This window comes from Leiobunum rupestre, chromosome 4, assembly GCF_980474605.1.
Source record: "Leiobunum rupestre chromosome 4, qqLeiRupe1.1.hap1, whole genome shotgun sequence".
Taxonomy (NCBI): domain Eukaryota; kingdom Metazoa; phylum Arthropoda; class Arachnida; order Opiliones; family Sclerosomatidae; genus Leiobunum; species Leiobunum rupestre.
In genome coordinates, this window is record NC_143387.1 from 52,882,330 (window position 1) to 52,910,003 (window position 27,674).

The window sequence follows — 27,674 nt, forward strand, 5'->3', positions numbered from 1 at the left end:
GTTATTTCGCTATTAGTATATAATAGTAGCATTTTCAAATATGAGTACCAGAAATTTTTTATCTGGGTCCCAAAAATGAGAAAAATGGAAAAGGGAAGATAGTTTCGTTAGTAATCAGAAAGGTGCAATGGCACGTTTTTTGAAATCGTCGGCGCAAAGCCATAACTATAGTTCTGAGAAAAACCTAGTCAAAGAATTGGGAAAGGGTTTAGAATCCTTGGAGACTGATAACAGTCACTGTTTTAGTAATACTGCTGAAGTTCTTCCAAACGTCAGTACTGATGTGGAAATGGAACTGACTCATGAAGGAGAAATTGCAGAAGTAATTGCAAACCCCAACTCTAACCATGCACAAAATACATCAAACAACGTGTCCAATTCAAAATAAATGGGCTTACACGCGTTGAATAACTTGGATATTAGTCTAGATAAAGATTGCCTTCCAGTTCAGCCTAAACTAAATCCTTTTCCTAAAAGATTAATTGGCGGTAAAAATCGAGGTTTCAATTCTTCTTGGTATGACAAATATCAAATGATTGAATATTCAGTTGCAAAGGATGCAGTGTATTGTTTATGTTGCCGTCATTTTTTAGGCAGTAGAAACACTGCATTTCTAAAGGGATTTTCGGATTGGAAAAACATGGGGACACAATTCGAAGAACACTTCACTTCCAACAAATCTTCTCACCAACTAGCCTACAAAATGTACTTAGACTACATGGAATCCAAATCCCGTGGATCAATAGTTTGCCAGGTTAACGACCACCATAGACTAGACGTTATTAGAAACAGAGAGGTCCTATCTACAAACGAGGAAGTGATTATTTTATGTGCCCAACAAGATTTAGCACTTCAGGGGAACACTTGCACATCCGCCGACAATATTGGGAATAGGGGAAACTTTATTGCAATATTAGATATTTAAAAAAAAATGTCATGATTTAAAAGCAAGTTTAGTGAGAAAAATTATTGTTCAAGAGGTCAACTACTATAGGGTAGTTTGGGCGCTTGCCCAACGTGTTTAGCTCCGGGGTCCGAATTAAAACGTAATAATTAGATTACTTTGAAATTTAAAATTGTCAAAATTATTTTAAGCACTAAACAAGAGGCTGTTTTACACATCAATATTAATTTAATAAGTTAAAACACAACAATAAAACAGTTCAGCTTGAAATAGCGCGAAACTAGACAATGGCCACTGTAGTCTTCCCCCTTAACAATGGGGGAGACAAGCCTAAATAAGTAGTTGATGAATTTGGGTAAAGAGGTAATCGTAGGGTGGAATTCTTCGATTAAAAGTAAAGTTGGTAATATTTATTTGTAAATAATATACTTAATAATAAAAAATTTATTAATTTAATAATAATAAAACTTTTATTAATTTAATAATAATAACATTTTTATTAATTTAATAATGATAACATTTTTATTAATTTAATAATAATAAAATTTTTATTAATTTAATAATAAAATTTTTTTTAAATAATTATATACAATTTGGCTAGTTAAAGAACAACAAAAATTACAACGGAGTTTTTTATGGGGGCCTCTTAATCACGCAGTCCCTACTCGCGAAAAAATCCTGGCGGGGCTACTGTTTGATGCCTAGAGATTTGGTGCTGAAGGAGCAGTGTGAAAGAGGCCTGTGGACAAACCCTAGAGCCCGGGAGCAAGTGATATTGGCAATGTGAACAGTCCAGACTACAGTCGCAGTTATTTCTATGGTTAGAATTCATCATCACATTCAAATCAGATCTTGAAGCAAAAATAACGTAACTCATGTTACGTAGGTAATACTTTCAGGCGACAATTAGAGCACTCATTGGTTGCTGAGTCTAGGGATTTATAAGGCAAAACCGCAACCAAAACCAGAAAACTGTTATGGTAATAGCTATTGTTCGGTGCTCCTGTTTCAGGCTAGGACAGGATCTCTTTTAACGGGGAGTAGGTTGGCTGAATTAGGTATTAAATATGAAAATTGTCCATCAAGCAGAGAAACCCTTGAACACATTCTTTTTGACTGCCCTTTCACTGACTTGAACAACGATATCATTAATTGGCGTGCCCATCACAACAAAGACCCTTTAGCTGAGGTTTTGGGCCTATCGGAGAAATCCTGGGACTCTGAAATAGTTTCAAATATTTTAGTTAAGTGGCAAAAGCTTAAGTGGGAGCGTCAAAAGAATACTTAATTTTAATACTTAATTTTAATTCACAATCTGCAGTTCCTATGTACTGGGCATAATAAATTAGCTATTTTAACCATAGATATAGGAAACGTATATAAAGTTCTAGATAAAATATTTCAAAGAGAGTGAATACGTAGGTGACATCTAGCAGAAACGCGTAATTTCTGCAGGCTATCCTTATAAGGCGCTATCTATCGGTAAGAAAGCTCGTGCTATCGTCGCGAGAGCCATTGTCTCCTGCTTAAAAATTAAACTAAAAGTCACCAACAGATGGTGTCTAAAGACTACAGCCTGCGGAAAGGTCAAGCACTTAGTACTAAAATGCTAAGAGAGCTCGCGCTCTTGGTCACGTGCCTTCCTCGGTGTCTGCTAGGTGTCAATTCCGTATTTTATGTTAGGCTTAGACGCCCCGAAATTTATCTAGACCTTTATATACATTTCTTATATCTATGATTTTAACAATTGTACTCGTGATATTATCTTTAACCCAATTTTACTTTTTAACGTTTAATTTTTAATTTTTGCTTGGTTTACGCTTATTTGTGTAATTTTAGTTTTATTCTTTGCTGAGCTCCACCAAAGATAATATAACTACGTACTCCAGATTCGAAATCACGGCGTTTCTAGATAGCGCGTTTTCTCGTGAGGCTTTTACTGAGTTCGCGCCGGAAGTCGGAAAAGTCGGGCTCCATAGCGGGGTGAGAAATAAGCAATTTCAATAGATAACCCAAAATTATATTACTCACCTTTAGTTTTCTTTCGTTTAGAAACATTTTTAGAGCTACAGGCATGATACATTATTGTTTTAAAACAATATAATGCAAAAATATCTGGTATCTTGAAAACCGCAAGTCAAAAACCACGGCGCAATTTTCACTAAAACTTTTTAACTTGATGTCGGTAGCCCTGCCGGCAGCGGCTCTATGGAGGCAGTTTTTTCCGACTTCCGCCGGGAACCATAGAAATCTCATAGGTAACTAGAATGCTGCCGCCTACGGCCGAGGTTGACGCCAGTTCGCCTTGAACCTTCAGCCAATGAGAGGCCGTAGAGTGGTTCCGCCAAGGAGGATAATAATCCTCCTTGGTTCTGCTACTATAGCAGGAGATAGGTGACGTCATTCTCTCTGGTGACATTAAATTCTTGGCAGAATCACTCTTTGAGCTCTGATTGGCTGAAATCTGGCTATCGTCTGCCACGGCGTTTGGTCCATTTGCCAGTTACACGGCAGCATTCTAGATTTCTATGCCGGGAACTCAGCAAAGATAATGTAAACTCGTACCCTAGGCCGCGTTCAACAACTATCAACGGAGAAAAACCGCTGAGTTATCGTTGAGTTCTTTTAATCAAAGCTACGTCACAAAAATCTAAAAGTTGTTGTACGATTTTAGTTTCGCTGACTTAACGACAGCCTTGGAAATAACGGTGGTCAGGTGGTCAAAGACCAGTTTATTAATTGCTCAGACTAGTTTATTTATTCAAAATTTGGGGGGTCACTGGTCACCTTGTCCAGTTTATTAATTCGAAATAATTAGAAAAAAATAGAAGGTGACCAGTTGAATAATTCGAAATAATATCAAATAATAGGAGATGAACAGATTATTTTTTCAAGGTTTCGATCAATTTTGATTTCCCTATTCACCGGATTTCCATTTACCGCGACTCCGCATCCCACGAACGAGTCGAACTGTCGAACCTCCTCTGGGGGGGCGATTCTGTAAAAAATCGAGTAGGAATTGAATTTCGATCTCGATACCCTATACCATGTCGAAATCGACTTCGACAATTTGAATTGATTTATGCTTATTCGAAATCTTTACCGAATACCATTCATCGTGATCTCGAAGTTCGAAATCTAGTTTTCGATCGAAAATTGGATTTCAAATATTTACAGAATAGGCCCCCTGGCCTCAAAGCCCCAAACCCTCAATCCTCTGTCTCGCTTTCCCCCGAGTACGGTAATCTACGCGGTAACGGACCGGGGACTCGGGAGCTACGGGGCCTAGAGACTAGAGTAGAGAGAGAGAGAATACGGTAAATTACGAGGGTCTTCTAGGCTATGGCAGTAGTCTTAGATGAGATAGTACTATATTGTACTATTCTTGTGATACTCATAAAATAAACTATACGCTATTTTGAATACGTGTAAAATTAATGTTACCATGTAGTATAGGTTTTTATAGACTTATAAAATGACATTAGAACATTTTATATGAGACCAATTAAATAATTCATAAGCTAGGGGTCACTGGTCATAATGACCACTTTAATAATTCATATTCTAAGGGGTTAGTGGTCATAAGGACCAGTTTTAAAAAAACCTTATTTCCAAGGCTGCTTAACGAACAAAATATCGTCTGCTACCCCTCCTTTGAGCAACGGAAAAACCTGCTTCTCCGACCGCTGACTTCGTTGAGCAACATGACGTAGAAACCGGAAGTTAAAAAAAGCGTACATTAAGCTCAACGCTCAGTGCTGAGTCCGCTGAGCTCCGCTGAACGTAGCACTCGATTCGAAATCACTCTCTCGCGCGTTGCCGATAGCCTTTACCCACTTGCCGCTGGAACTCAGAAAAATTCGCTCCATAGTTTGCGCCTTACCGCAACCGATGGAGCCCGATTTTTCTGAGGTCACGTGCCGGAAAAGGGTAAACGCTTCGTAACAAAACCGTCAATTGGAAAGCTCTCAGTATTCGAATCTAGGGTACGAGTTTAAATTATCTTTGAACTCAGTAAGAGCCTGAGTTACGTTCAAGGAGCTTGATTTTGAATCTAGGGTACGTAGTTATATTATCTTTGGCTCCACTACGGAGCCGCTCTGTTCCAAAAGAGTGTATTTTCCATAGATATAAGAAATGTATATAAAAGTCTAGATAAATTTCGAGGCGTCTAAGCCTAACATAAAATACGGAATTGACACCTAGCAGACACCGAGGAAGGCACGTGACCAAGAGCGCGAGCTCTCTTAGCATTTTAGTACTAAGTGTTTGACCTTTCCGCAGGCCGTAGTCTTTAGACACCATCTGTTAATGACTTTTAGTATCATTTTTAAGCCGGAGACAATGGCTTTCGCGACGATAGCACGAGCTTTCTTACCGATAGATAGCGCCTTATAAGGATAGCCTGCAGAAATTACGCGTTTCTGCTAGCTGTCACCTCCGTATTCACTCCCTTTGAAATATTTTATCTAGACCTTTATATACGTTTCCTATATCTATGGTATTTTCATACGGCAATAAATAACCTATAACCTAAGTCTCCGTTATGACCGTAGAAATCTCATAGGTAACTAGAATGCTGCCGTGTAACTGGCAAATGGACCAAACGCCGTTGCAGACGATAGCCAGATCTCAGCCAATCAGAGCTCAAAGAGTGGTTCTGCCAAGAATTTAATGTCACCAGAGAGAATGACGTCACCTAGCTCCCGCGAAAGTAGCGGAACCCAGGCAGCCTTGGAAATAACGGTGGTCAGGTGGTCAAAGACCAGTTAATTAATTGCTCAGACCAGTTTATTAATTCAAAATTTGGGGGGTCACTGGTCACCGTGTCCAGTTTATTAATTCGAAATAATAACAAAAAAACAGAAGGTGACCAGTTTAATAATTCCAAATAATAGGAGATGACCTATTAATCCAAGGTTCATATCAATTTTGATTTCCCTATTCACTGGATTTCTATGTACAGCGAATCCGCTTACTACCGCCACGGCCGCACGTCGAGGTTTTATGCATAGTCCCTTCGCTTGCATCCCTCGAACGAGTCGAACTGTCTAACCCCCCTCTGGCCTCAAACCCTCAATTCTCTAGTATCGCTTTCCCCCGAGTACGGTAGGCTACCTGGCTCCGCGGTAACGGACCGGGGACTCTGGAATTACGGGGCCTAGAGAAAGAGAGATAATACGGTAAATTTACTAAACTACGAGGGTCTTCTAGGCTATGGTAGTAGTCTTAGGTGAGATAGTACTATATTGTACTATTCTTGTCGTACTCATAATATAAAGTTAACTATTTTGAATACGTGTAAAATTAAATTTACCAACATAATCTAACTTCTCAACATGTAGTATAGGTTTTTTTTAGGCTTGTAAATGACATTAGAACATTTTATATAAGACCAGTTTAATAATTCATAAGCTAAGGGGTCACTGGTCATAAGGACCACTTTAATAATTCATATGCTAGGGGGTCACTGGTCATAAGGACCAGTTTAAAAAAAAACCTTATTTCCAAGGCTGAACCCAGGAGGATTATTATCCTCCTTGGCGGAACCACTCTACGGCCTCTCATTGGCTGAAGGTTCAATACGAACTGGCGACAAGCTCGGCCGTAGACGGCAGCATTCTAGTTACCTATGAGATTTCTATGGTTATGACGAATTTTTCCAAAGAAATGGGATATGGGAATTGGGAAAGCGATAACATAAAAAGAAATTGTAAAAGCTACAGACGATGCGAGCGACAGAGTCTAGACTCTAGAGACTAGCCCACTAACAAAAATTAAATTAAATTAACCACTTAAAATGAGTTTATAATGAAAATTAAAATCAGAAGTAAACGAAGAAATATTATTTAGTAAGTAAAGGCTCACGAAAATTGGAAACAATATTTTGAGTTAAATAAAAGTTGTTAAGTATTTAGGCCAAGGCCTGTGTTTAGTCTAGGGTTTAATTTTGAATAACACAAATATTAGTTTATCCTACGTCATAAAAGGCGGAATTTTCTTAAGTTTTTAACAAAATGAGCTAGATAATTTCTTACACGTCAGGAAGTGTAGGTCTTTTTCTTATCTACATTATTTGGTATTTCTTTGATTTTTTTAGAACTATTGCCTATTGGTATGGACGTTGTACTTGATGGTTATCTTTTGAAATCTCCTCCAAATAAACGATTCTGCAAATCTGTAAGACTCTTAAATGTAAAGAATAAAATTTTTGATTGACTATTTTTGAGTACATGAAAAGAAATTTGTTCTTTAACAGAAATGGCGTCAGCGGTGGTTTGTCTTAAGACATTCTGGTCAAATACCAGGGCAATTTTTATTGGAATACTATTCTGATTCAACTTGTCGGAAGCATAAAGGAACTATTGATTTGGATCAGTGCGAACAAGTTGATGCAGGATTGCAATTTGAATCTAGAAAAGCGTATAACAATTTCATGTTCAATATTCACACTCCAAAAAGGATTTATTATTTAGTCGCTGAAACGGAAGCCATCATGAATAAATGGGTCGATTCCATTTGTTCCGTTTGCGGATTAAAAGTTAGAGTCGAAGAAGAAATGCCTACGCAAGCTGAACCAGCTATTCCTTTAGCCGTGACCATGACTCAACCTCAAGCTTCGGTCTTGTTGCCTGTGCCATCTAGTAATCTTGTTTTTACTAATTCCGAGTCTAGCCCTTACATTCCCATAAGTGAATGTATCACTGGAAAGCCTTTAGCCAATGGGAGTGAAGAAGTTATATGTACCAAAAATAATAGTAAGGCTCCTCTCAGTATTTCTGATACAGAAACTGATCATATCAACCCTCTTCTAAGTGTGGTACCTTTGCCAGCAATGTCAACTAACAAAAGTTTCGAGAACATTAACTCTAGTGATGATTTTTACGATCAACCCAGACCTATATTTCCAAATTTAATCCATCAAGGAAATGGCCGAACATCACCCGAACCCAACATGGAGGACATGTATAGAGTCCCTCCTCCTATATCCAGACCTATTGAAAATGTGGACAGATCTGTGGATGTCAAGCTCTCTTCTGTACCCAAAGTTAATTGGGACACTCATCCAGCGCAAAAAGCAGAATTCACCTATGATGTGCCAGCCAATAATAGTTGTACACTATGGTCTTTTAACACAGAACCCCGCAAGAAATCATTGCCTAATGACAGTTGCCCAAATATGGCGCCTCCAAGGCCACCGAAACCTGCCAAATTAATGAAAGAAGAAATGGTGCAAGGTGCAGCCAGTGCTGATGTTGTGTATGATACACCACCTTCGTCTAAGGGCGTCTTCCTCAGTAAGCATTTACCAGCCCAAGCATTTGCATATTTGAAAGACGAAGAATTATCAACTGGAGAAGTTTCACCATCAACAAAAGTGCCTTTATTACCTTTGCAAAAGGATCCATCGAACAATGCCAGCAACAATACTGCGGATGACATGTATGATTTTCCTCGTTTTCGAAGTGATAATAACCTTGCCAAAAGGGTTCCATTACCCATTATAACAAGTTCAAGCTTAAGACGGCCTAGACAACACGCGTACTCAAATGCCCCTCCAGGATTATTCAATGGCAAAGAAAATGTAATGAACTACGAATTTCGACCTAGTTTGATGAACAAAGACTTTCATGGTGGCAGTACTGACGCAACTGATTCAGCCAATGATTCAAATGGAATACCATCTCCTTTTTCCCCTATCGGGAGTGATAGGAATTATGCCAATACCTCGGTAGGGGGTTCGTTGGATAACTTACTGACATCTCGCAGTGATGATCTGCCACCGAAGATTAACCGTAGCTTGAAACCAAAGAAAAAAATGTCTGATCCAACTGACCCTGGATTTGGACCATTTAATTTGGCTCCGCCACCAGCGTTACTGCCTGGACATGCCAACAAAAGAAGCTTCCGAAAACAAAGGTATTTAAAAGCAATATAGTCCATTGAAAATCATGATATTTAACATTGTTACTGTTCATAAACAGGGCTGCCCCAAGTCCAACACCATCCGCAAGCAGTTGCTCAACTATGCCACTGAACAGAACTGGTCATTACACTGATCATTCCTCATCAGATGATGAATTGTCTCTCTCTGGAAGTAGAAGAAATTCTGCCAATGATGATCAAGTACGTAAATGTAAAATACCATTGAAGGTAAACGAATTAATATTTTTCACCTTCATGATTTTACGCAGGTACACAATGCGACTCCACCGGCTCCGCAAAAAATATCTGGTGAACTGCACTACCTTGATTTGGATTTGGACTCTGAAGGTGGCAACCAAAATGCGCGTTCTCCTGATAGGGCTTCTAATTCAACCGTTTACAAAACTGTAGATTTTGTAAAAACAAAGGCTTTTAATGTTATGAGGCAAAATGTTGAGGAAACCTACCGTAAAAACCAATAGTTGATTACACAAATATATATATATATATATACAACTATATATACTTTTAAAAATTTCCTTTTCCAAATGGGGTCAACTTGCTTTTATGGTTAAATTTTATATTTTTTTATACACAAGATTCAAGTTTCACCCCAAGGGTAAATAACACGACCTATGATTAAATTAGCTATTTTAAAATAAGCTTAAATTTTTAATAGGAGGTAGTTGACGTAACACAAATAATTAGCCATGGTTAAGTCAACTATTCACTCTACTCTTAGTGCCTTAATTGATTTATATATTTTCGACTGAAATTGGCACCAATGTTTGTGAAAGTCATTGCTAGTCCGCAATGTGAGAATTGTTAACAAAATCTGCTTAAAGCAAAAAAAACACTCGGTGCCATTGATAAATTCATATAATGTAGTCGCTCGTCTGTATGTAGCAGGAAAACATTGCGTTCAATTTCACTCTCAGATATCCCAGTCTTCAATATGTATAGAGCCAATAATATGACATATATAGTTCCTGCTACTGAGGTTTTATACTTGTATATCTCAATTATTTTGTATTATGTGCCTGATTCGTATTCAATTTAGCACAGTTTATAAATTGTTAAAAATATTTACTTTTTGTACAGAAAGTGGTAAATAAATTTCTATTGTATGTATTATTTGTTCAAATCTTTTTAATTTTACGACGAGTGCAAAAACGTGTATGGTACATTTTTCAAGACAACTGCAATGCAGACCATGGACATTTATCAAATCTAGTATTGCTAAGTATTTTAACCCAAGGACTAATTTTTTATTTTCCAATTTGAGAGGAACTCTAATCAACCTACATTACTAATTAATCAACCTTTTAACTAATTTTCCTATTAGCGTCCACACAAAAACTGAAAAAATCTGGATAATTTTTTACATAACATGGTAAGAAAGATACTCGCTCTGACTATTATATTAGTATTTTTAAAGCACCAATCAAACTCAAAAGGGAAAAACCATGAATTTAATAGGTTTCTCTCTCTCTTGGCTTGCTTCTTGAGAAAATGGGCTTTTTATTAAAGACACGCAATTTATGGTAAATTTTGTGAAAAACTGGTTGAATGAAAATAAAGAGATCTTTGTTTATTAATGATTGGATACGGGCATATAATTTCCCTAATTCTATTAAACGTAAATATCATACAAAAATAAGCATATTTTAATTAAAAACTAAAACTGGCTTTGTGTTTATATTTTATGGTGTTTGACCGGTGAAGTACAATGTGCCTGAGGTTAAAGTGTAATGAACTAAGGTACTCATAAGAAGCCTGTTAAAAATTAGTTGCCTGATACAATTTTAAACATAGATATTAAAAGTCTAACCCAAAAACGGTAAAATTAAAATTAGAAGAATTAAAAATTTGACGTTTAATATAACAATCATAACCCTATCAGGAAATTGACCTTCCTAATAGGCTTACGTTACCATCTATTCCTCAGGCAAATTTGCGAGGACTATTTTTTTTTCCAATTTGCGATTTCCAAAGCAAAATATATATTTATATAAAGGCATTAATTAATTTCAGCCTTCTTCACGCGTGACCTTTCTATAAGCGGCATCACGCAACAGCCATTTCGCGACTTTCTGTGGAAGATAATTGTTTATCAAGAGAGCCAGCGGAAGCCAGTTCAGTCTGTCTGCTTTCAGACTTGAGGTGACTGGGGGCGCATCTCCACTGCTTGCGATCTTGCAATAAATTATCATCTAGACTATCATCAGGCTCAGAGGCTGAAGATTCAGTTTCTTCATTAGGAACACCTACTGGAGGGTTTGGAGTTGGCTGGGCACAACGAGTGGCAAGATCCTCATACGAGGCTCCGTTTAAAAAACACACCAAGCAAACCGTCATATTGTCGCACCTGAAACATGTAAATTATGCAATGTAATATGAAGACAGTCAACAACATGCATTCAATGATCGATATTATAATAATTGTTATTCTCACCCTAATCCTCCCATTTGACAATCTGGTGCGAGACATCGAGTCATCAACTCCTCACAAATCTTAATAAAAAAAAAGAATATTTTTATTAAATATTTGATTGAAAGCTATAAGAAATTATATGTGATGCTCTTTTTCAAATTTAGGGGTAAGCTAGAAACCTATTTTTAAGTGTCACTGTGCTTGTTATCTAATTCCGTTAAAGAAAGAAAACTGCATCCCATTTAGAAGTGATAAATAAATATTGAATATAAATATTTAAATATGACACATTTGACTTGCTCTAAGGATTAAGATAGCAAACGCAAGTACTAATGTAAATACTACCATTAACTGGTCAAGTTAAAAATTTCCAATGACAGTCTACCATATTCAGATGCATGATAACATCATTGCGCTATCTGTACTAGGATTTACAGGCCAGGCCTCTAAGGTTGCATATAAAAGTACAACCGTTACATCCCTTGGGTTTTTTGTTCCAGTTACAATGCTTAGGTAGTTTGAATTTAAAATAATTATGATATCTTTAAAAATAAATTTTTTCCACTTAATTTTTGAAGTTAGACCAATTTCTTAATTTAGGAAAATACATATCATCTCAATTTTGTTTCACAGAGCATATGGTGAAATAATAGTTATTTCTTTTAAAAAATGGAATTTTAAGAAAACTATATCCATGAAAGGTAATGATGGAAAATTATCCAAGAAGTGCGATAATGAAGTAAAAAATAAACAAAGGAAATTGCAAAATGTGTTAAAAAATAAATACTAGAAGAACTCCATTAATATTTATAAGGCTCCTAATTAAGGTAATCACACTGCCAAAAACAGACAATCTAGAAACATTTCATCGAGACCAAACCAATATTTTTTCTCCTTTAGTTAAGGCTTCAAAGAATTTGAATTGTACATTTTATGCGGGTAGGGCAACTGATTTGAAAATGAAAGGTCTCGCTTGACAATAAAGCTGCCGCTAACAAAACAATGTATTACAGTTCAAGAGAGAACCAAAAAAATCAAGATCACCTTGAACACTGATAATTCAAAAAGGCAAAAATTTCAAAAAGCACAATATATAACCCACTGAACGAGTAACTTTACGGTAAAAGTAACCAAACCCAGTTGTAAAGGTCAGAACACAGTGAACAGAAAAAATGATTAAAATTAACCAGGCCTGACCTGTTCGGGTTCCATCAGAGCAGCGATGCGTGTCCTGATGAAATCAACTACTTCATCATTAGTCATAACATCCCAGATACCATCGCAAGCCAAAACAATAAATTCGTGGTCAGGCGTAATATCCTTGACAATTACATCAGGGTAGGCTTTAGGTCACCAAAAAAAAGGAAATAATTGAAACAATTATCACAAAAAGATGGAATTTGTCATTGAAATAACCCAAATAAAATTATGCGCCAGTTATATAAACAATATAATTAAAAAATAATTGGATTAAAATTAAATAATAATCCATAAATCTACTCTAGCTTATTCAGAATTTTTCAAACGAGTATTAATGGGGAATTTCCCAAAATTACAATACTAAAAAATTTTAAAAGTGGTGTAAACTTTCCATTTCAGGAAAAATTTTAAAAATTGCACAAGCGTAACTTTAAAGTATACATTATTCAATCAATTATTTCTGAGGTTATAAAAATAAAAAAATGGCACTCTAAAGAGAAAAATATGAAAAGATAAATATTACCTGTTACAATCTGTTCTTCAGCTGATTTCTTTTCATTCTTCTTAAAGACAAAATCCCCCAAGGCACGTGATAAAGCTAAGTTTCCTACAAGAGTGATGAGAGAATATAAGCACTTAAATATAACACCCATAATTTTTTTTTTAATTGAACAAGTGGTTTAGCGAGGGATTCCATCACTATGCCACCAAAAGGAAAAAAATATTAAAAGCTTACCATTAACACGGTTAAACTCCACCCAACCCCCAGCAGCTATAATCCTTCTAGTTTCAGCTTCATTGCTGGGCTTATGATCGTAGGAGAGTTGTTGGACATGGCCTCTGATAGAGGCAACAGCGCGTGAATCACCAACATTAGCCTTTACAGAAAATAATTTTATTTGATCATTGGTTTCGTGAATCAGACAAACATTTTAAATTGTGAGAAAATTGTCTTACGCAGTAAATTTTGCTATTTTTTAAGAGAATGCAGACTGCAGTCGTTCCAGCTAGTTCATCTTTCATACTTTCATCTATTTTAACAAAATGGAAGTCAAATTGATATCAAAATTCTTGTTAGTGATCGTACGGGGATCCCGACCGGGTAAGTCGGGGGTCCTCGGGTTTTCATTGTTAAATTTTTGGGGTCGGGTTTTCTTTTAAAGTCTGGTTTTCCAAATAAAAAAAATTGAATAAACGGCCGAGCGAGTGCTTAACTACAGCCCACAACCAAAACGGAGAAGGACGGGGCAAGCCAACGGCCTATTCTCTCAGCGACTTCTCTTGTTCGAAGGTACAAAGGTCGCGTCACATTAGCCAGGCTCGCCTCTCGTTCATCCTGGTTTTTATTTCGTTTTTGGTTTTACCATAAGTCTATAATATTGTTCTATAATTTTGTCAGCTAGTAACGGAGTGAAGTCATCACAAGAAGAAAATCTCCTCCTAGTGAGGCGCTGTCAAAGGCTACGTGTGACGCAGGAGCAAGCGGACGCAAAACGGTGACAAAGCCCGTAATGCAGTCGATCTTAAGAATAGCTCTGCTAAAATCTTTACATGTGAAGAATAGAAAGTGTCACACTTATGGAACAATATTATACACTTATGGTTTTACTTTTACTTTTAAATAGTCGGCCGTTGAAGCGACTACTCTCGGTCACCCCCGTACAATCACTAATTCTTGTATTTTAGTTTAATTTCAAATTCAATTCTCAAACCTACCCCGTAACATATCCGAATCAACTTCCAAGAAACCATTTTTCATCGCTTCAACTATATCACCTTTTCCTAAAGATGAAAAAATATTTATAAAAGGAATATGTAAATTTGGTCAGTACATTTATACACAAAAGAAAAAATTTCAGAAACACGATCATAATTATAAATATATGAACAAAATGTTTAAAAAATGCTACTACACTGATATTAAAAATTAAAGTTGGCATACAACCAGGAACCATAGAATTAATCATTAAAGTATTTGAAAATTCATTAAAATTAAGTGAGCTGCTACCATTAATGATAAAAATGATTAAGGTGTACTGAATACTAAAAATAAAGATGATATTTATTTTGATATTAATGTTATTAACTGTGTTATAATTTCAAAACTGATGTTATAAATAGACGAAAAAATAAATTAATCAAGTGAAATTGGTAACTGTCCAAAGGAGTTTTTTTTATATTCAGAGCGCAACGATATTAAGCATTTATCATCACACACTATTCATCATGCAGATGTTAAAATTAATTACACAGGTTTCGCTATATTTCTTAACCAAATATATTATCCTTTTTTATCTTCTCACATTGATATATAGTTTAATTTTTGAAGTATTAAAATCAATTTATTATAAGGTCTTACAATAAAAGAAACCTATTTTTTTCATTGACTTTAAAAAAGAAGTACTCCCTTTACTTTATGGTAGTATCAAATTACAAATAAGAATTTTGGAGATAAATGTGGTTAATAAATGTTAATCCAAAACGTCAGGATCATAAAAAAAGGGGGTTTTGTTAACACATCTCAACGCTATATCATTGTAGTTGTCAAGAATTTATCAAATATGACATTTATAATATTGTTGTGAAGGTTAAATGACCTCCTTACAAAGCTAAGCACAGAAACTCAGAAAAAAAAACCTGGAGAGGTAATTCCTAAATTCCACGCTACCTATTTGGGTCACATATCACCTTATTATGTTAGTTACGTAATGAGTTCTGTTATATGGTTTCTTTAAAAAGAAGTTACTAAAAATTTTAAGGGATAATAAGAAATTTGGAATTGAATACCAAGGTATTTTGTTTAAAAATACGGAAAAATGGACATTCTACCTTTGAAGGTTAAAATAAATGGTTTCATAACACTAATTATGGTATTCATATTGAAGTTTTACTTAAGTTGTAAGATACAGTATATCATTATATTTATTACTTGAAAATATCACACTGAATTGCCAAGGTCAAATTTTTAATAAGAGATCTTATCACCTTAAAATTTATTCACTTAATAAAATGAAAAAAAAAAGTTACTTACTGTAGGCTGGATGGTTTATGATTTTCTTGTGAACATGGGTGCTCGCGTATTGGGCAACTTTAGCACCACCATGGCCATCATAGACAGCAAAAAATGCAGCATCCTTATCTTCGACCAAAGACAGCAGATGAGTATGTGCGTCTTCCATGTCTGATTATCGTAATAAAGGCAAAAACTAAATAAAGTATGGTTTTAAAGCTGATTTTGTCATAAAGGATACTAATTCTCCATCCTTGCATACAAGATGCGCCAACTTTGACGTAATCATTGCCGCAACTTGAAGTTTCTTTCGCCGTAACAGGCTCTGATAATGTTTGTCCCATAATTTCTAGAAGAAAATCCAACATGCTTGGTGAAATTACTGGGCAACACTCTAACAAAACTTTCAATTTTAAAAAGATAAAATAGAAATAAGACTGCTAACTAAGCTACTATCAGGTAAAGCAACCAAACTAGAAATGGAAAAATAAAATGAATCTAGATAACCTTGACTGTCAAAAAAAACCATCTAATTATACCCCTTTTATAATATCAGCTTTTGGGAACGCTCTTACAAGAAAGGACTGCTATTAGAGGGACCAATGTCCTGCCTACATTACCAGCTGCTATAGGCCATTCTCAATGATTTCATTATTTTATGGTAATAGTTGATATTTATATAATTGTAAATAATTTATGTAACAACCAAAATGTCTAAAAACAATAAAAAATTACTTTTTCTGCATAAGAAAAAAAGTCTTGTGAAAGACAGGATAAATATATTCCAATTTGATTACAAAATGTACCATTTCCTCAAATTAATCTTAAAAGCAAACTTGCACTTTTAACAGTTGACTTAAACATTAGGGAAGTATCTATAGGTGAAATGCGGCCGAAACAATGTAACTCCTGCAGAGTGGAATTACTCATATAATAATTACAAAACAATAGGGGTGCTGATTGAAAAACTGGTTTATTATGCATCATTTATCAAATAAACATGATAAACAAGGGAAATTTAAATAAACTGTTATATTTATACACAATTTAGCAAGCATATTATATTTAGAATAAAGAAAGAGTAAGATGTCACCAAATATATTTATAAACCTAAATACTATCGTTATGTAATATAATGAAAGTTAGTAATTATCTAAATTAGGGAAATATAATTTTTATCTTATAATCTTAATTTATACACCCACCCTTCCTTCTTTTACTACTAAGTTATCACAAAGGTACAAAATGGCAATATTTTTTCTTGTAACTGCGTGAACTGTCATCATTGGCCGGGTTTAGTTTTTACATAGACTAAGGCTTAGGCTTTATTATTAAACATATACTCACATATTTTTTAGAAGTTTCTAATATTCAAATTACTTATTATTTCACATGACAATGTATATAAACTAAACTTATCTTTTTCAGGTCAAGTTTCAATTAATCTTTAATCTTTTATTTCACGAAAATTAAAGATATTTGAGAGAAATGTACTGAAGTGTCTGAACAAACGTACAAAATCATACAATTTTTTTGGTATGAGTATGAAATGAATCACGGAGAACGGACGTTACTAGGACGGGAAAAATTCGCCTGTCCTTAGTCCTAACTTGGATTAAGCTGTCCGGAACTACACACCACTACCAACTTTTTTTTTTATTTTTCCCAGGAAATAGCCGTAAACTGCCTACTTGTCACACACTACCCTGATACTACCTAAAGGGAGAAATATACCAGCCATCTACCGGAAAGCGTTAACACTTAAAGCGAGAAAGCCATTGAGTTGGGAATATAGTACTTCTAGAGCTACAATATGTATTTGATGGCTTGGGCCACTTTCTTGAAAACGAACCGAAACAGTTATCATTAGTCAGTGACGTGATCTATCGCAAGCGACCGGTGATAATTAAAGATTTTTAAAGATTGAAGATTTTATTTGTGACATGTAAAAATTTACAACCCCTTAGCTAATGGCTAGCGTGAACAGAGTACATGGAAGTCGAAATAAAGGTTACAAGTTCAGGGGGCATAAATTATAGCGGGGGTCTTCACACCTCCCCCCCCCCGAATAACACAGTACAAATCAGTGTTGGAAATAAGTTTTTTAAAAGTACTGGTCAATGTGACGACTATACCCCCTACTTAAGAAATAAATTAACTGGTCATGACCACCCTTTTCTGCCCCCACTCTCTCCCCCCTTTTATTTTACCTTTGAAAGTGAATTGTTTATAGCGATTAGGAACTATAATGAGTTTTATTTATCACAAACCAAAGAGCTTTGATATTTATCACATTTCTTAAGGAACTTTAAAAAATATTTCATCATCTTCTTGTTCTTCGAATGAAAACAGTTTTACTCCTTTTTGACCTTCTTTTTGTTTTTAAAAGTCATAAAGAAATTGCAATGTCTTCTATGCTTATTTTCTTAAACATATTCTTAATGATTGATCTAGATGTAGCGGAAGAACGTCAAATTACATTACTGCCAGATGCCACGAAATACGCTCAATTTAGGAGTAAAAATCCGCAATTTCATTGGCTGTGAGAAACTGAGAGCGCAACGCTTTTATCATTTTTTCTTTATACTTTTATTTAAAAATAAACTGGCCATTATGACCAGTGAACCCCCCAGATTCTATTTAATTTACTGGTCATAGCCCAAAATAAACTGGTATTTGACCGACGCCACCACCTTATTTCCAACACTGGTACAAATCGTAGAATTACACAAAGTAAAACCAAAATAAACGGATCTGATTTTCAAAGTACCGCATGTCGCAGTATAGCACCCAAATTGAAATCAAGGAAGATCTTCCTTGATGAAATAAAGGGACTCTGCGGTCTCAGCTTGGGTCTCAGGACTCATAAGTCCCATAACTCCGTGATACACGGATAATCCTGAGCCAACGCAAAATATGGCAACCCCACTGATTAAAGATATTTAGTATAAGGGAATTTTTAGTTTGAGAGTATACGGAATCGAATGGATTCTTGATGACATTCATGTACCCCCACGCGAGTGTTCGGAAGATTACGCTTCTGGACTCTGGAGCGCTGAAAGTTTTTTTTTTTTAAAAAGAAAAAATATTTTCTTTGAAAGATAGGTGACGCCAACGGATAATGATATATGTGAGCGTTAGCTGAAAACTATTCGTGAGTTCTGAACCGTTCAACAGTCCCCATGCGCACTATTCGGCAAAAAAGATTCTAGAACTACCCAAAGACAAGAACCTCTTGTTGAACCGTTCGGAACCGTTCTAAATGGTACCTGCTCAAAAGCAAGTACTGGCCGGAACTCAAGGTTGAAATCTCTAAAATTTGTTTGCACATCGGGCTGCGTACGTCAAATCGTACGAATCACAACTATTCGTACAAAAGTTCTGAACTATCCAGAACTTTTGCGTGACGTTACAGCTCAGTCCTAGGCCGTTCTCTTAACGGTTCAGAACTCACGAATAGTTTTCAGCTATTGATGCATGATTTCAAGAGTGTTCTTCGAGACCCAACCACAACAGATAAAAATTGTGGCTCTAGAAAATTCCCAACTCAATGGAAAAAGCAACTGTCAAATACAGTTCAAAGTTCAACTTTTTGTCAACACTTTATTTCTTGCAATTTTAATGTTTTAAATTAATAAACACTAGTTTGAATTGAAATCTAGATCATGATGCAACAAACATTCCGAAATATTTTATGGAAAAAATCCTGTTATTGCAGCTCAAACACAATGCTCAGCCTACGAAATCCAATGAGTATACGTTTAAAAACTCATGCTGAAACTTTAATTATTTACCTTTTTTATTCGTAGGGTATTATAATTCCCTTATGATATTCCTTACCGAACCGATACCAAATAATTGGTCCAATGCTACTTCGAAAGATAGTCATTATTTCAAAGATGGGTTAAGAACATTCACCACATCACAACTTTATTATAAAGAGGATAAAGTAGATGATGTAAACAATGGTGATACCGTTTCCTCAAAAGATATGGAAAAGGGGGATCAAAATACCTCAAGCTCAGGCAAAGCATTCACAATAAAGGGTAAAATAAATCGACTGTTTTAAATATGAGTATCATAAATTGTTAAAATCTTTTAGTTGTACCTAAAAAGAAACGAGCGCCAAGACCAAAAATTGATTTCAGTCGGGAGTACACAGAAAGAAATTTTGTTACACCCGTTAGAGCAATGAATGAATATCTCTTAAAACCATTGTAAATATTTAAAGATTTTTTAGTTTATAGTTGTTTAACAATTAAAATTTATTAGAGATCTAGAGAGTTTACGGAAGGTACAACGTAGAAGCCCCTATGAAGATACCCCGCCAATTACGGTTTATTTAAGAAGAGATGTTGAATCAAAATCTCTCGACGTTTGGGGAACTAAAGAAGCCTTAGAAAAAGAGCTTCAAAAGAAATGGGAAGAGGAAGAGAAATATAATGATAGTGAGGATTATCCTTTTCCATACTGTACCATCTCACGACTATTTTGATGTTAAGTATTAGTAAATTTTGTTTGTTTGTTTTAAAGTAGATATTTTTCACGTGAAAAAAATCTTGCGAGAATATAATAAGGCTCAGAAAAGAGAGCAAGATATCAGGCAGAGGGAATTGATTTTAAGAGGATCTGGACGCGTCGTCATGACTGCAGTTTGCATGTAAAATAAACATCTCACCAACTTATGACATAATCTATTATTATTTCAAAAATCAATTTTTATTTTATAGCAATGCTGGAAATTTTGCATTTAAATTATTAGCTTGGCTTTACACGGGTTCCCATAGTATGTTTGCAGAAGCGATACATTCACTAGCTGATACTTGCAATCAGGTGCGTATTATGCCAATGCATATTTACTCTAGTAACTAAGTGGTTTTTAATATTCTACAGCTGATTTTAGCTTTTGGTATTAGAAAATCAATTCAAACAGCTAATGAAGACCACCCGTAGGTTTAACACACACATCATTAAGTTTGTCCTTAGATTTATTACTTTACAATTCTTAATTGCAGTTACGGGTATCATAACATGCGTTACGTCGCATCTTTAATCAGTGGGGTTGGTATATTTTGCGTTGGCTCAGGATTATCCGTTTATCACGGAGTTATGGGACTTATGAGTCCTGAGACTGCAGAGTCCCTTTATTGGGCTTATTTCATTTTGGGTGGTTCACTAATATCCGAAGGAGGTACGCTATATTTTATAAAAGAACAACATTTCATTTCCTACTATAATTTACTTTTATTATTAAATTATTACTGTAAAGGTACACTGATAGTGGCGTTTAATGAAATTCAAAAGGGAGCGTTGAGAGAGGGAATGTCACTCAAAGATTATAGTAATAAAAGTGTTACGTCAAAGCTACTCCGTAACCCATAATTTAAAAAATTATTATCATCCAAGTATTAAGGAGTCAAGATCCGAGTGTGAATGTAGTATTACTAGAAGATATTGCCGCTGTTTTCGGCGTTTCTGTAGCAGCTACTTGTATGGGACTCACATCGTATTATGGAAACCCAATGTTTGACGCTGTTGGATCGTTGCTTGTGGGTGGTTTGCTGGCTGGAGTTGCATCTTTCATAATTTATACAAACAGCGCTGCCCTAGTAGGAAGGTAACAAATGGTTTGAATTTATGATAAGGCTTGAAACAGTGAGTGATCATTTAAAAGTGTTTAATGATTGAATCAATACTTTTAAAAAAAAACTTTGTTAAAATGTAAACATTTATTTTTATTAATTTGTCTGACTGATTTCGCCTTTAATCTAGGGATGCACCGATATGGGTAGAGCCGATATATACAAAGTTATGTAGTGTATATGATAAAATCATTGTAAAAGACCACTACACTGTCATACCATTTTATTTTATTTTTATTTGAAAAAAAAGAGCATATCTGAATATGTTTATTTTCGTTTTACTTGATACATATTTTCTAAAAATAGGCCGATATATTGGTGCATCCCTACTTAAATCATCATAATGTTATAAGGCGTCAAAAATGGTCAGACCAATTTGTAAATATACAAATTCTTAGAAATAAATTGCAAATTTTAACAAAGTAATTTTTTTTAAAGTTCGATTTTTTATTACCAAAGGTCCATACCAATGGAACGTTTGGTTCGAATCAACAAAGAACTCGAAAGTGATATTATGATTAGGGCTATTCACGACGTTAAAGCTACAGATTTAGGGAATTCTGTCGTACGTTACAAAGCCGAAGTAGATTTTGATGGAAGAGAATTAACTAGGACGTATTTAGATTCTCAAGATTTAGAAATGTTGATGCAGGTATGCTCGCAATTTTGAACAAATTAAATTTGGGAGTATTTGACCTTAAGTTTATCTAGGAAATGCAAAATGTTAAAACAATTGAAGAAGTGGAAGTTTTTGTTTTAAAACACGGTGAAAATATTGTTGACTTATTAGGCGCACAAGTAGACAGAATAGAGAAGACTTTAAAGGTTTTTTATTTAAAAAAATTAAGAGAACCTAAATTGTCATATTGAATTGTCTTTTTTTTAATAGAAACGGCATCCGGAAGTACGTCACGTCGATTTAGAAGTGCTTTAGGTTTTTTTAATTTAACAAATTTGTAAATAGTTTAATTTTTGTGCAATATATGTAAATAAAGCATTTAGCTTTTAAAAAGCTTTTCAATTGTGAATCTAAATAAAAATGCATCAGTCACTATTCAATTTATAAATAAATGATTACAAGACTGCATTATGACTTTTTCAAATAGAGCCAACTGTGATGTCATATGATTTTGAAAACTTTTGGCGGGAAAGCTAATCAGAAATCGGTCAGCGAGCGATAAACTTTTTGTCGACGGACTGAGCGAGCGACCACTCCCTAAGTTCCTAACTACAATCGTTCTGAATTTTGGAAATGGGTATTCTACTCCTCTTATTCGGCGATATAGTTACTAGATCAGTCGTTCAATGGTATGAACGACGGAGATTTTAAACCAAAAATTCCTCCTATAAATTTAGCCAATCACGACGTCCGTTGCAAAGGGTTTTGCAATCAGCTGCTGCCGGTCAGCTGGGGGAAAAACTCAAACAGCACACTCCGCGTCACACGTGGTTATTGTTGGCTTCATATAGAGTGTTGTCGTGTGAAACCCTGCGAAGTCACCATTGTAATTTGCCTATTGATAAAAAACGGTAACTGTCATGGCGGCCACTATTATCACTTCAGCTGTGACGTTACAATTTTTCAAAATCGTATCAGACGACAACACTCTATTGTCGTGTTTTAGGGTTAATTTCATAATTTGAATTAAAATGGCAACTAACAATGGGAAACGGTCGGGGAAAATATCGGATATACAAAGAGAAATAATGGTGAATTATATGAGTAGTAATCCGGAGTTCTTATCATCAAAACAATCGCAAACGTTCATAAACAAAAAAAGGCTTAATGTGGGAAACATTAGCTAACATGCTAAACAGTGTTGGAAGTGGTCCACAAAAAAAGTGTCATTAAATTCTAAAGCTTGTGATTCATCTCTTATCACTCTTTGTCTTCTTATATCTCGACGACCTAACCTACCAGCTATTTCAGCTAATCTTAATATTTGCAATTCGATTACTGCTTCCGCCTGTCTATTGAGAATATTGGTCGGTGAGATCTTAACTACACCATCAGACCATGTCGTTCACTGAACGATAAATTCTGGTAGTTACCTAACGAGAAAAATTTAACGACTTTTAGCGAAAATTTTTTTTAAACGCCTTTTTTTTTCGTTCAAAGCCTAACGAGTCGAGTAGAATAGGCCTGCTGGAAAAAATTATTATCTTCCCAACTTGGGTCTTGGCCACAGAATTTTCGGGTGGGCTACAAAATAACGGGTTTCAAAATATGGGAAGATATACCCGAGTCACGTGGATTTGATGAACCTTTAAAGAGAGTAGCTTACGCGGGTTACGACTTGTTATTAACATGCAACTAGAAACAGTTACCCTAGCAAAATTGAAATATAGTTGTTAGCTTTTATTTACCATCAGAAATTGACGGAAGAAAGTTTAACAAGATGTGACGGACAATTAAAGGGAATATAACCTCGGGTATTTGGTGTGGAACACCAACGTTTGCAGCTCTGGCCACTTTTGCCTTTGGCTTTAGAAATGTTTGGTGCCACTGTACAGGGTAATTTGAAAAATTGAAGTGGTCTTCCGTAAAGATTGCTTTAAGTACACACAATCCCCCCGATATATTAACTATATTTTAAATATTAAATGTGAACAAATTAATTTCCAATCATCTTGTACATTATCTAAACAAAACCAAGAATTTTATCGACCAATAATTTTCGAGTTACCTTTTTTTGGAAGTAAGGTTAGCGAAACGCGAACACGTTAATTTAAAAAAATTTGTAGACGAAACGAATTTTTCGAGTTACCTGGTTTTGGAAATAAGGTAGCGAAATGTAAACGAGTTAGATGGCGCCTGTTCCAATTGGTGCGAAATTCAAATACGACAATAGCGCGTACACAGGTTGTGGGGTCCCGTGAATTGGCCAAGAAATCTCACTTAAAATTAAAATTTCTTAATGCAACCGAAAACGTAGTTCAGAAATGATCAGTACTAAATAAAAATATAATATTCAACCAAGTCGCTTTTAATTAAAAAAATTATGTACATTTAAATTGAAAATCGCCCAAAATCACTAAAATCGGCAAATGCCTCACTTCCGGGGCCTCGATCTCATAAGGGTTAACAAGGCCGGCGAGGGCGTGATATTTCCCATCGGTTGACGTATCACGTGTCTTTGTCTTTCTAATGTACCGCGAGAAATCGTGCGAACACCGGGGGCGGCAGCGGACACCATACGTGAAACAAATACACACAAATCTCCGAGGATTGCGCTTGAAGATACAGGCAGTTTTACACCACTATAAGCGTATGGGACTCTCAGGATCTCTGATGGCATTGTGTAACAGCGACACGTTATATAATAGGAAGCCGTCCATAGAGCTTGATCATGGTCCTACACGGGAACTTCAGTAGGTTTCGACAGTGCTGGAAAGTTAAAATGACGAAACGTAACAGTAAATAATAGGAGAGTAGCTTACCCATCTATTGACTCGGATACAAGCTACAACTATTATCAGGAGGAAAGATCAATGGTTTCGGATCGATGAGCACGATCTTTCTTTAACGGCAACCTTTTTTGAGAAAAATTGCCATCAGTTCCCGATCGGATCTAATCGGTTCCGGGCAGCACTCGCGCCAGTAATACGTTCGGAATCAGTAAAAATGGCTTTGATGAATCCCAATTACTCCGGAAAAACCAAATTTCTCTTAGCGGAGGAGGCTGAAAAGGTAATTAGTACAAAAATCAAAATTTCAGCCAGAGATTCCAACAGTAGACCGGTTTCGCCCTTTTGGGGCTCATCAGTACTGTGTAGGAACTCTGGCTATCCTCGGAAATCTGCCGATATCAGTAATTAAATATTTTGCTTGGTTTAAGAAAACGAAACTTATGTATAGTAAATCATTACGTCTCATTCGAGATCCGAAACTAACCCTACGAATTAATTTCAGTTTTACACGCGTTTCGATTAAACCCAGATATTTGCAATTTCGCAATATTTGTAGTTCAGTTGACAGTTAACTAATAATAGTCACGTTACCAGAAAGCATTAAGCAAGGTACAGATTAGCCCACGCAAAAATTCAATGTCTTTGTCTATGTTTAGGATAACTCAGTCTGTGGTTTATGTACGGCATTCGCGTTCCGAACTTCAGCCCACGGATTTCAAAGGTTAGGAGACTCCGAGACAATGAATAACCATGGTATGATACCCTTCATTTGGCGCTGTTTTTCAGAGTGGCCGGCGCGCGCGGCACTAATAAGAAGCTCATCTGGGGTATCATCGTTTTCGTGGCCGTTTCCGGTTTCACCTACCATTCTATATTTCTCATTTCGAACTATTTGCGATTTCCAAGGTAAACAATTTACGTAATTAGATCATTACGAAGTTCGCTATGATCTCGATTTTCTATCGCGCAGAATGACCACCACGGAAGAGGTCCACGCGGACGCCTTGGAGTTCCCGGCGGTGACCGTATGCAACTTGAACCCTTTGAAAAAGTCCTTCTTCACGGAATACATGAATGACCTTTCGACTTCTACAACTACCGTGTCCAACACTGCCGATTCGGCCGAGTCCGACAGTAACGAAGATACTAATACCATTTGCTACCGGACCTTCGACGACTTCATCCGCAGAAGCCGAACCATGGACTTGTCGGATATGTGGATGAATTTAATCGCCACGAAAGGTGATCTTAACAGGTACTGGATATGATTTTTGATTGCCTTAAACCATTCCTTCCTCATTTTAATTTAAAAATAAACGCCAGAAATATCTATATTTGATTAGATACGGCCATCAGGCCTCCGACATGATTGCCCAATGCACTTACAACGCCCGAAACTGCATCAACGGCAGGTAAGAGATATTTTAAATAAAAATGTTAAAACGCGTAAATTTTAACGAGGCTCACAATGGGGAATCATAACTCACACGCGGGACAAAACTCTCAAAAGTCAATGTCACGCTACTCTTAATTTATCAAAAACGTCGCGGAATTACGTAACGTAGCTCGTGTACGGTAAAAATCAGTAAAAATCAAATTTATATCGCGTAGGAAAGTAGGCCGCCATTCAAAGTGGGCAAATATAGGCGATTCAATGATAACTCAATTGTTCCACGCGAAGTGCAAGTAAGAATCGAACGCCAGATTGACTTCCTTCCAAAGGGCACGTTTCGGCTGGGCGTGTATCTATCAAATACGGCGCGCACTTAGCTAATCACAAGCGCATGATGGAAATACGAGTATCGGGGTCCCCCAGCCGGACAAACACGGTCCAGTGTCGACATTATCTTCCTATACTTGTGGGAAGCGCGTCTCAGCGGCTCTAATCGCTTCTAAAGTACCACAATCACGGAATACGTTCAACGATGACGAGTTTTTAAATTGGGATTCTTGAGCTTTGATTTGTCGAGCGCTTCGGGAACCTTACGAGGTCAAAGCCGTCAGGGAAAGGGATCCACCCCGAGTACTACTTCGATTAAAAATACAATTGATTTAGTCGTCTGGAGTTTTAAAACGAGGAACATATATTTTCAACCCTAGATCAAATACTTCACTGTATTAAATTGTGCAAGGAAATGAAGTTGAAACAGAATTACGAAATTTTACAACGCAACAGAAACCTCAACTTCTAATCATTAAAAGTTTACGAATTTTTCATATTTTTTAACATTAACTTATTTTAGGATGAATCTGTAATGAATCCTAACGGGAGTTTATTAAAACCTATACTTATTCGAAACAGCCTAAAAGGCAAGGCAGGGGTACTAGAACCGTAATATATTTAGAGTAAGAACAAAGTGGTTTTTGTAGTTTACATTTTGTTTCAGTTTCACTAGTTTGGTGAACATTACCAACTACCCGTCTCCGAGGTTTGGACTCTGCCACACAATCGTCATTGCCAGCGAAGGCCAGCGTTGGGTGACCAAGACTGGATCGCCCTTCGGTGGGTAACGCTCCCCCTCCCCCCAAGTGACCCCGCGGTTTAGAAGGCGCGAGTTAATCCTTTAGAAAATTTCTAGTTTCTGGCACACGTCGCTTCCTTCTCCGAGAAGATCTTGTTGACTGACCGATTTGTTTCGGGTCGCAGTCCATTAAATTGACCACACCCAGTTATAGAATGGAACTGGCGAGGTGTTTGATTAAACAACAAAAGGAACGAGCTATAGCGTCATTCTTTTCGGTTACCCTTAAAAATTCCCGATAGTAAACAAGGTTAGAGTTTTTAAGACCAACGGCCTCGTGGAAAAGTACCGACAAAGCGAAGAATTGAATCGCGCTGCCATCTAGCCCCAATTTCGGTCATTAAAGGATATATTACTAATAGAGGGTTTCTCGTAATTTCAGGCTTGAGGCTGACTTTGAATATCGAAAGAGGAGAGTATTTGGATTTGGTATCTTCCGAATACGGTGCCCGATTGGTGGTACACCCACCCGGCACCTTCCCCAGCATTCAACGAGGTGGTGTCGTCCTTCAACCGGGAACCAAAACGTACGTCAGTGTCAGAATGGTAAGTTCCTAAGAGATTTGGAGTGAGACTAGGCGAGTAGGGGAAACAGTTTAATCTCGTCTGTCGGCGGGATTATCGA

At 36.3% G+C, this 27,674-nt stretch overlaps 3 protein-coding genes across 6 annotated transcripts; 2 read left to right on the plus strand and 1 right to left on the minus strand.

The window, feature by feature from the left end:
- The first annotated feature begins 6,599 nt into the window (after positions 1-6,599).
- Positions 6,600-9,955, plus strand: dos (daughter of sevenless). 2 transcript variants are annotated; one of them, XM_090173219.1, is made up of 5 exons: positions 6,600-6,756; positions 7,005-7,099; positions 7,164-8,824; positions 8,890-9,031; positions 9,100-9,955. In XM_090173219.1, the coding sequence occupies exons 2-5, from the start codon at positions 7,022-7,024 to the stop codon at positions 9,310-9,312; spliced, it is 2,094 nt and encodes a 697-aa protein (XP_090029345.1). In that variant the 5' UTR covers positions 6,600-6,756; positions 7,005-7,021; the 3' UTR covers positions 9,313-9,955. The 2 variants fall into 2 exon arrangements, with proteins under 2 accessions (XP_090029345.1, XP_090029346.1); XM_090173220.1 differs by having other exon boundaries at positions 7,005-7,084.
- A 480-nt stretch (positions 9,956-10,435) lies between these two features.
- LOC149948249 (putative protein phosphatase 2C T23F11.1) lies at positions 10,436-17,115 on the minus strand. 2 transcript variants are annotated; one of them, XM_090173221.1, is made up of 10 exons: positions 16,822-17,115; positions 15,716-15,823; positions 15,496-15,645; positions 14,181-14,246; positions 13,422-13,495; positions 13,201-13,342; positions 12,988-13,071; positions 12,462-12,607; positions 11,286-11,344; positions 10,436-11,198 (listed from the first exon to the last, which is right to left on the minus strand). In XM_090173221.1, the coding sequence occupies exons 2-10, from the start codon at positions 15,816-15,818 to the stop codon at positions 10,898-10,900; spliced, it is 1,125 nt and encodes a 374-aa protein (XP_090029347.1). In that variant the 5' UTR covers positions 15,819-15,823; positions 16,822-17,115; the 3' UTR covers positions 10,436-10,897. The 2 variants fall into 2 exon arrangements, with proteins under 2 accessions (XP_090029347.1, XP_090029348.1); XM_090173222.1 differs by lacking the exon at positions 16,822-17,115 and adding an exon at positions 16,680-16,698.
- Positions 17,116-18,733: 1,618 nt separating this feature from the next.
- ZnT49B (solute carrier family 30 member 9) lies at positions 18,734-22,137 on the plus strand. Of its 2 annotated transcripts, none has more exons than XM_090173223.1 (13): positions 18,734-19,227; positions 19,284-19,520; positions 19,577-19,691; positions 19,747-19,922; positions 20,008-20,134; positions 20,205-20,307; positions 20,368-20,423; positions 20,490-20,665; positions 20,744-20,815; positions 20,881-21,091; positions 21,576-21,768; positions 21,828-21,941; positions 22,006-22,137. In XM_090173223.1, the coding sequence occupies exons 1-13, from the start codon at positions 19,140-19,142 to the stop codon at positions 22,048-22,050; spliced, it is 1,713 nt and encodes a 570-aa protein (XP_090029349.1). In that variant the 5' UTR covers positions 18,734-19,139; the 3' UTR covers positions 22,051-22,137. The 2 variants fall into 2 exon arrangements, with proteins under 2 accessions (XP_090029349.1, XP_090029350.1); XM_090173224.1 differs by having other exon boundaries at positions 18,735-19,227; positions 20,011-20,134.
- Positions 22,138-27,674: the final 5,537 nt, after the last annotated feature.

Bases quoted from the DNA above. Each gene is read 5' to 3' on its own strand.
- dos (XM_090173219.1), top strand. From the start codon at position 7,022: ATGGACGTTGTACTTGATGGTTATCTTTTGAAATCTCCTCCAAATAAA. The intron at 8,825-8,889 runs GTATTTAAAAGC...GTTCATAAACAG, and splicing joins AGAAGCTTCCGAAAACAAAG to GGCTGCCCCAAGTCCAACAC. The intron at 9,032-9,099 runs GTACGTAAATGT...GATTTTACGCAG, and splicing joins ATTCTGCCAATGATGATCAA to GTACACAATGCGACTCCACC.
- LOC149948249 (XM_090173221.1), bottom strand. From the start codon at position 15,818: ATGGGACAAACATTATCAGAGCCTGTTACGGCGAAAGAAACTTCAAGT. The intron at 13,496-14,180 runs GTAGGTTTGAGA...TTGTTAAAATAG, and splicing joins TGATTCGGATATGTTACGGG to ATGAAAGTATGAAAGATGAA. The intron at 12,608-12,987 runs GTAATATTTATC...GGTGACCTAAAG, and splicing joins TGAAGAACAGATTGTAACAG to CCTACCCTGATGTAATTGTC.
- ZnT49B (XM_090173223.1), top strand. From the start codon at position 19,140: ATGATGCAACAAACATTCCGAAATATTTTATGGAAAAAATCCTGTTAT. The intron at 19,923-20,007 runs GTGAGGATTATC...TTTGTTTTAAAG, and splicing joins GGAAGAGAAATATAATGATA to TAGATATTTTTCACGTGAAA. The intron at 20,424-20,489 runs GTAGGTTTAACA...TCTTAATTGCAG, and splicing joins ACAGCTAATGAAGACCACCC to TTACGGGTATCATAACATGC.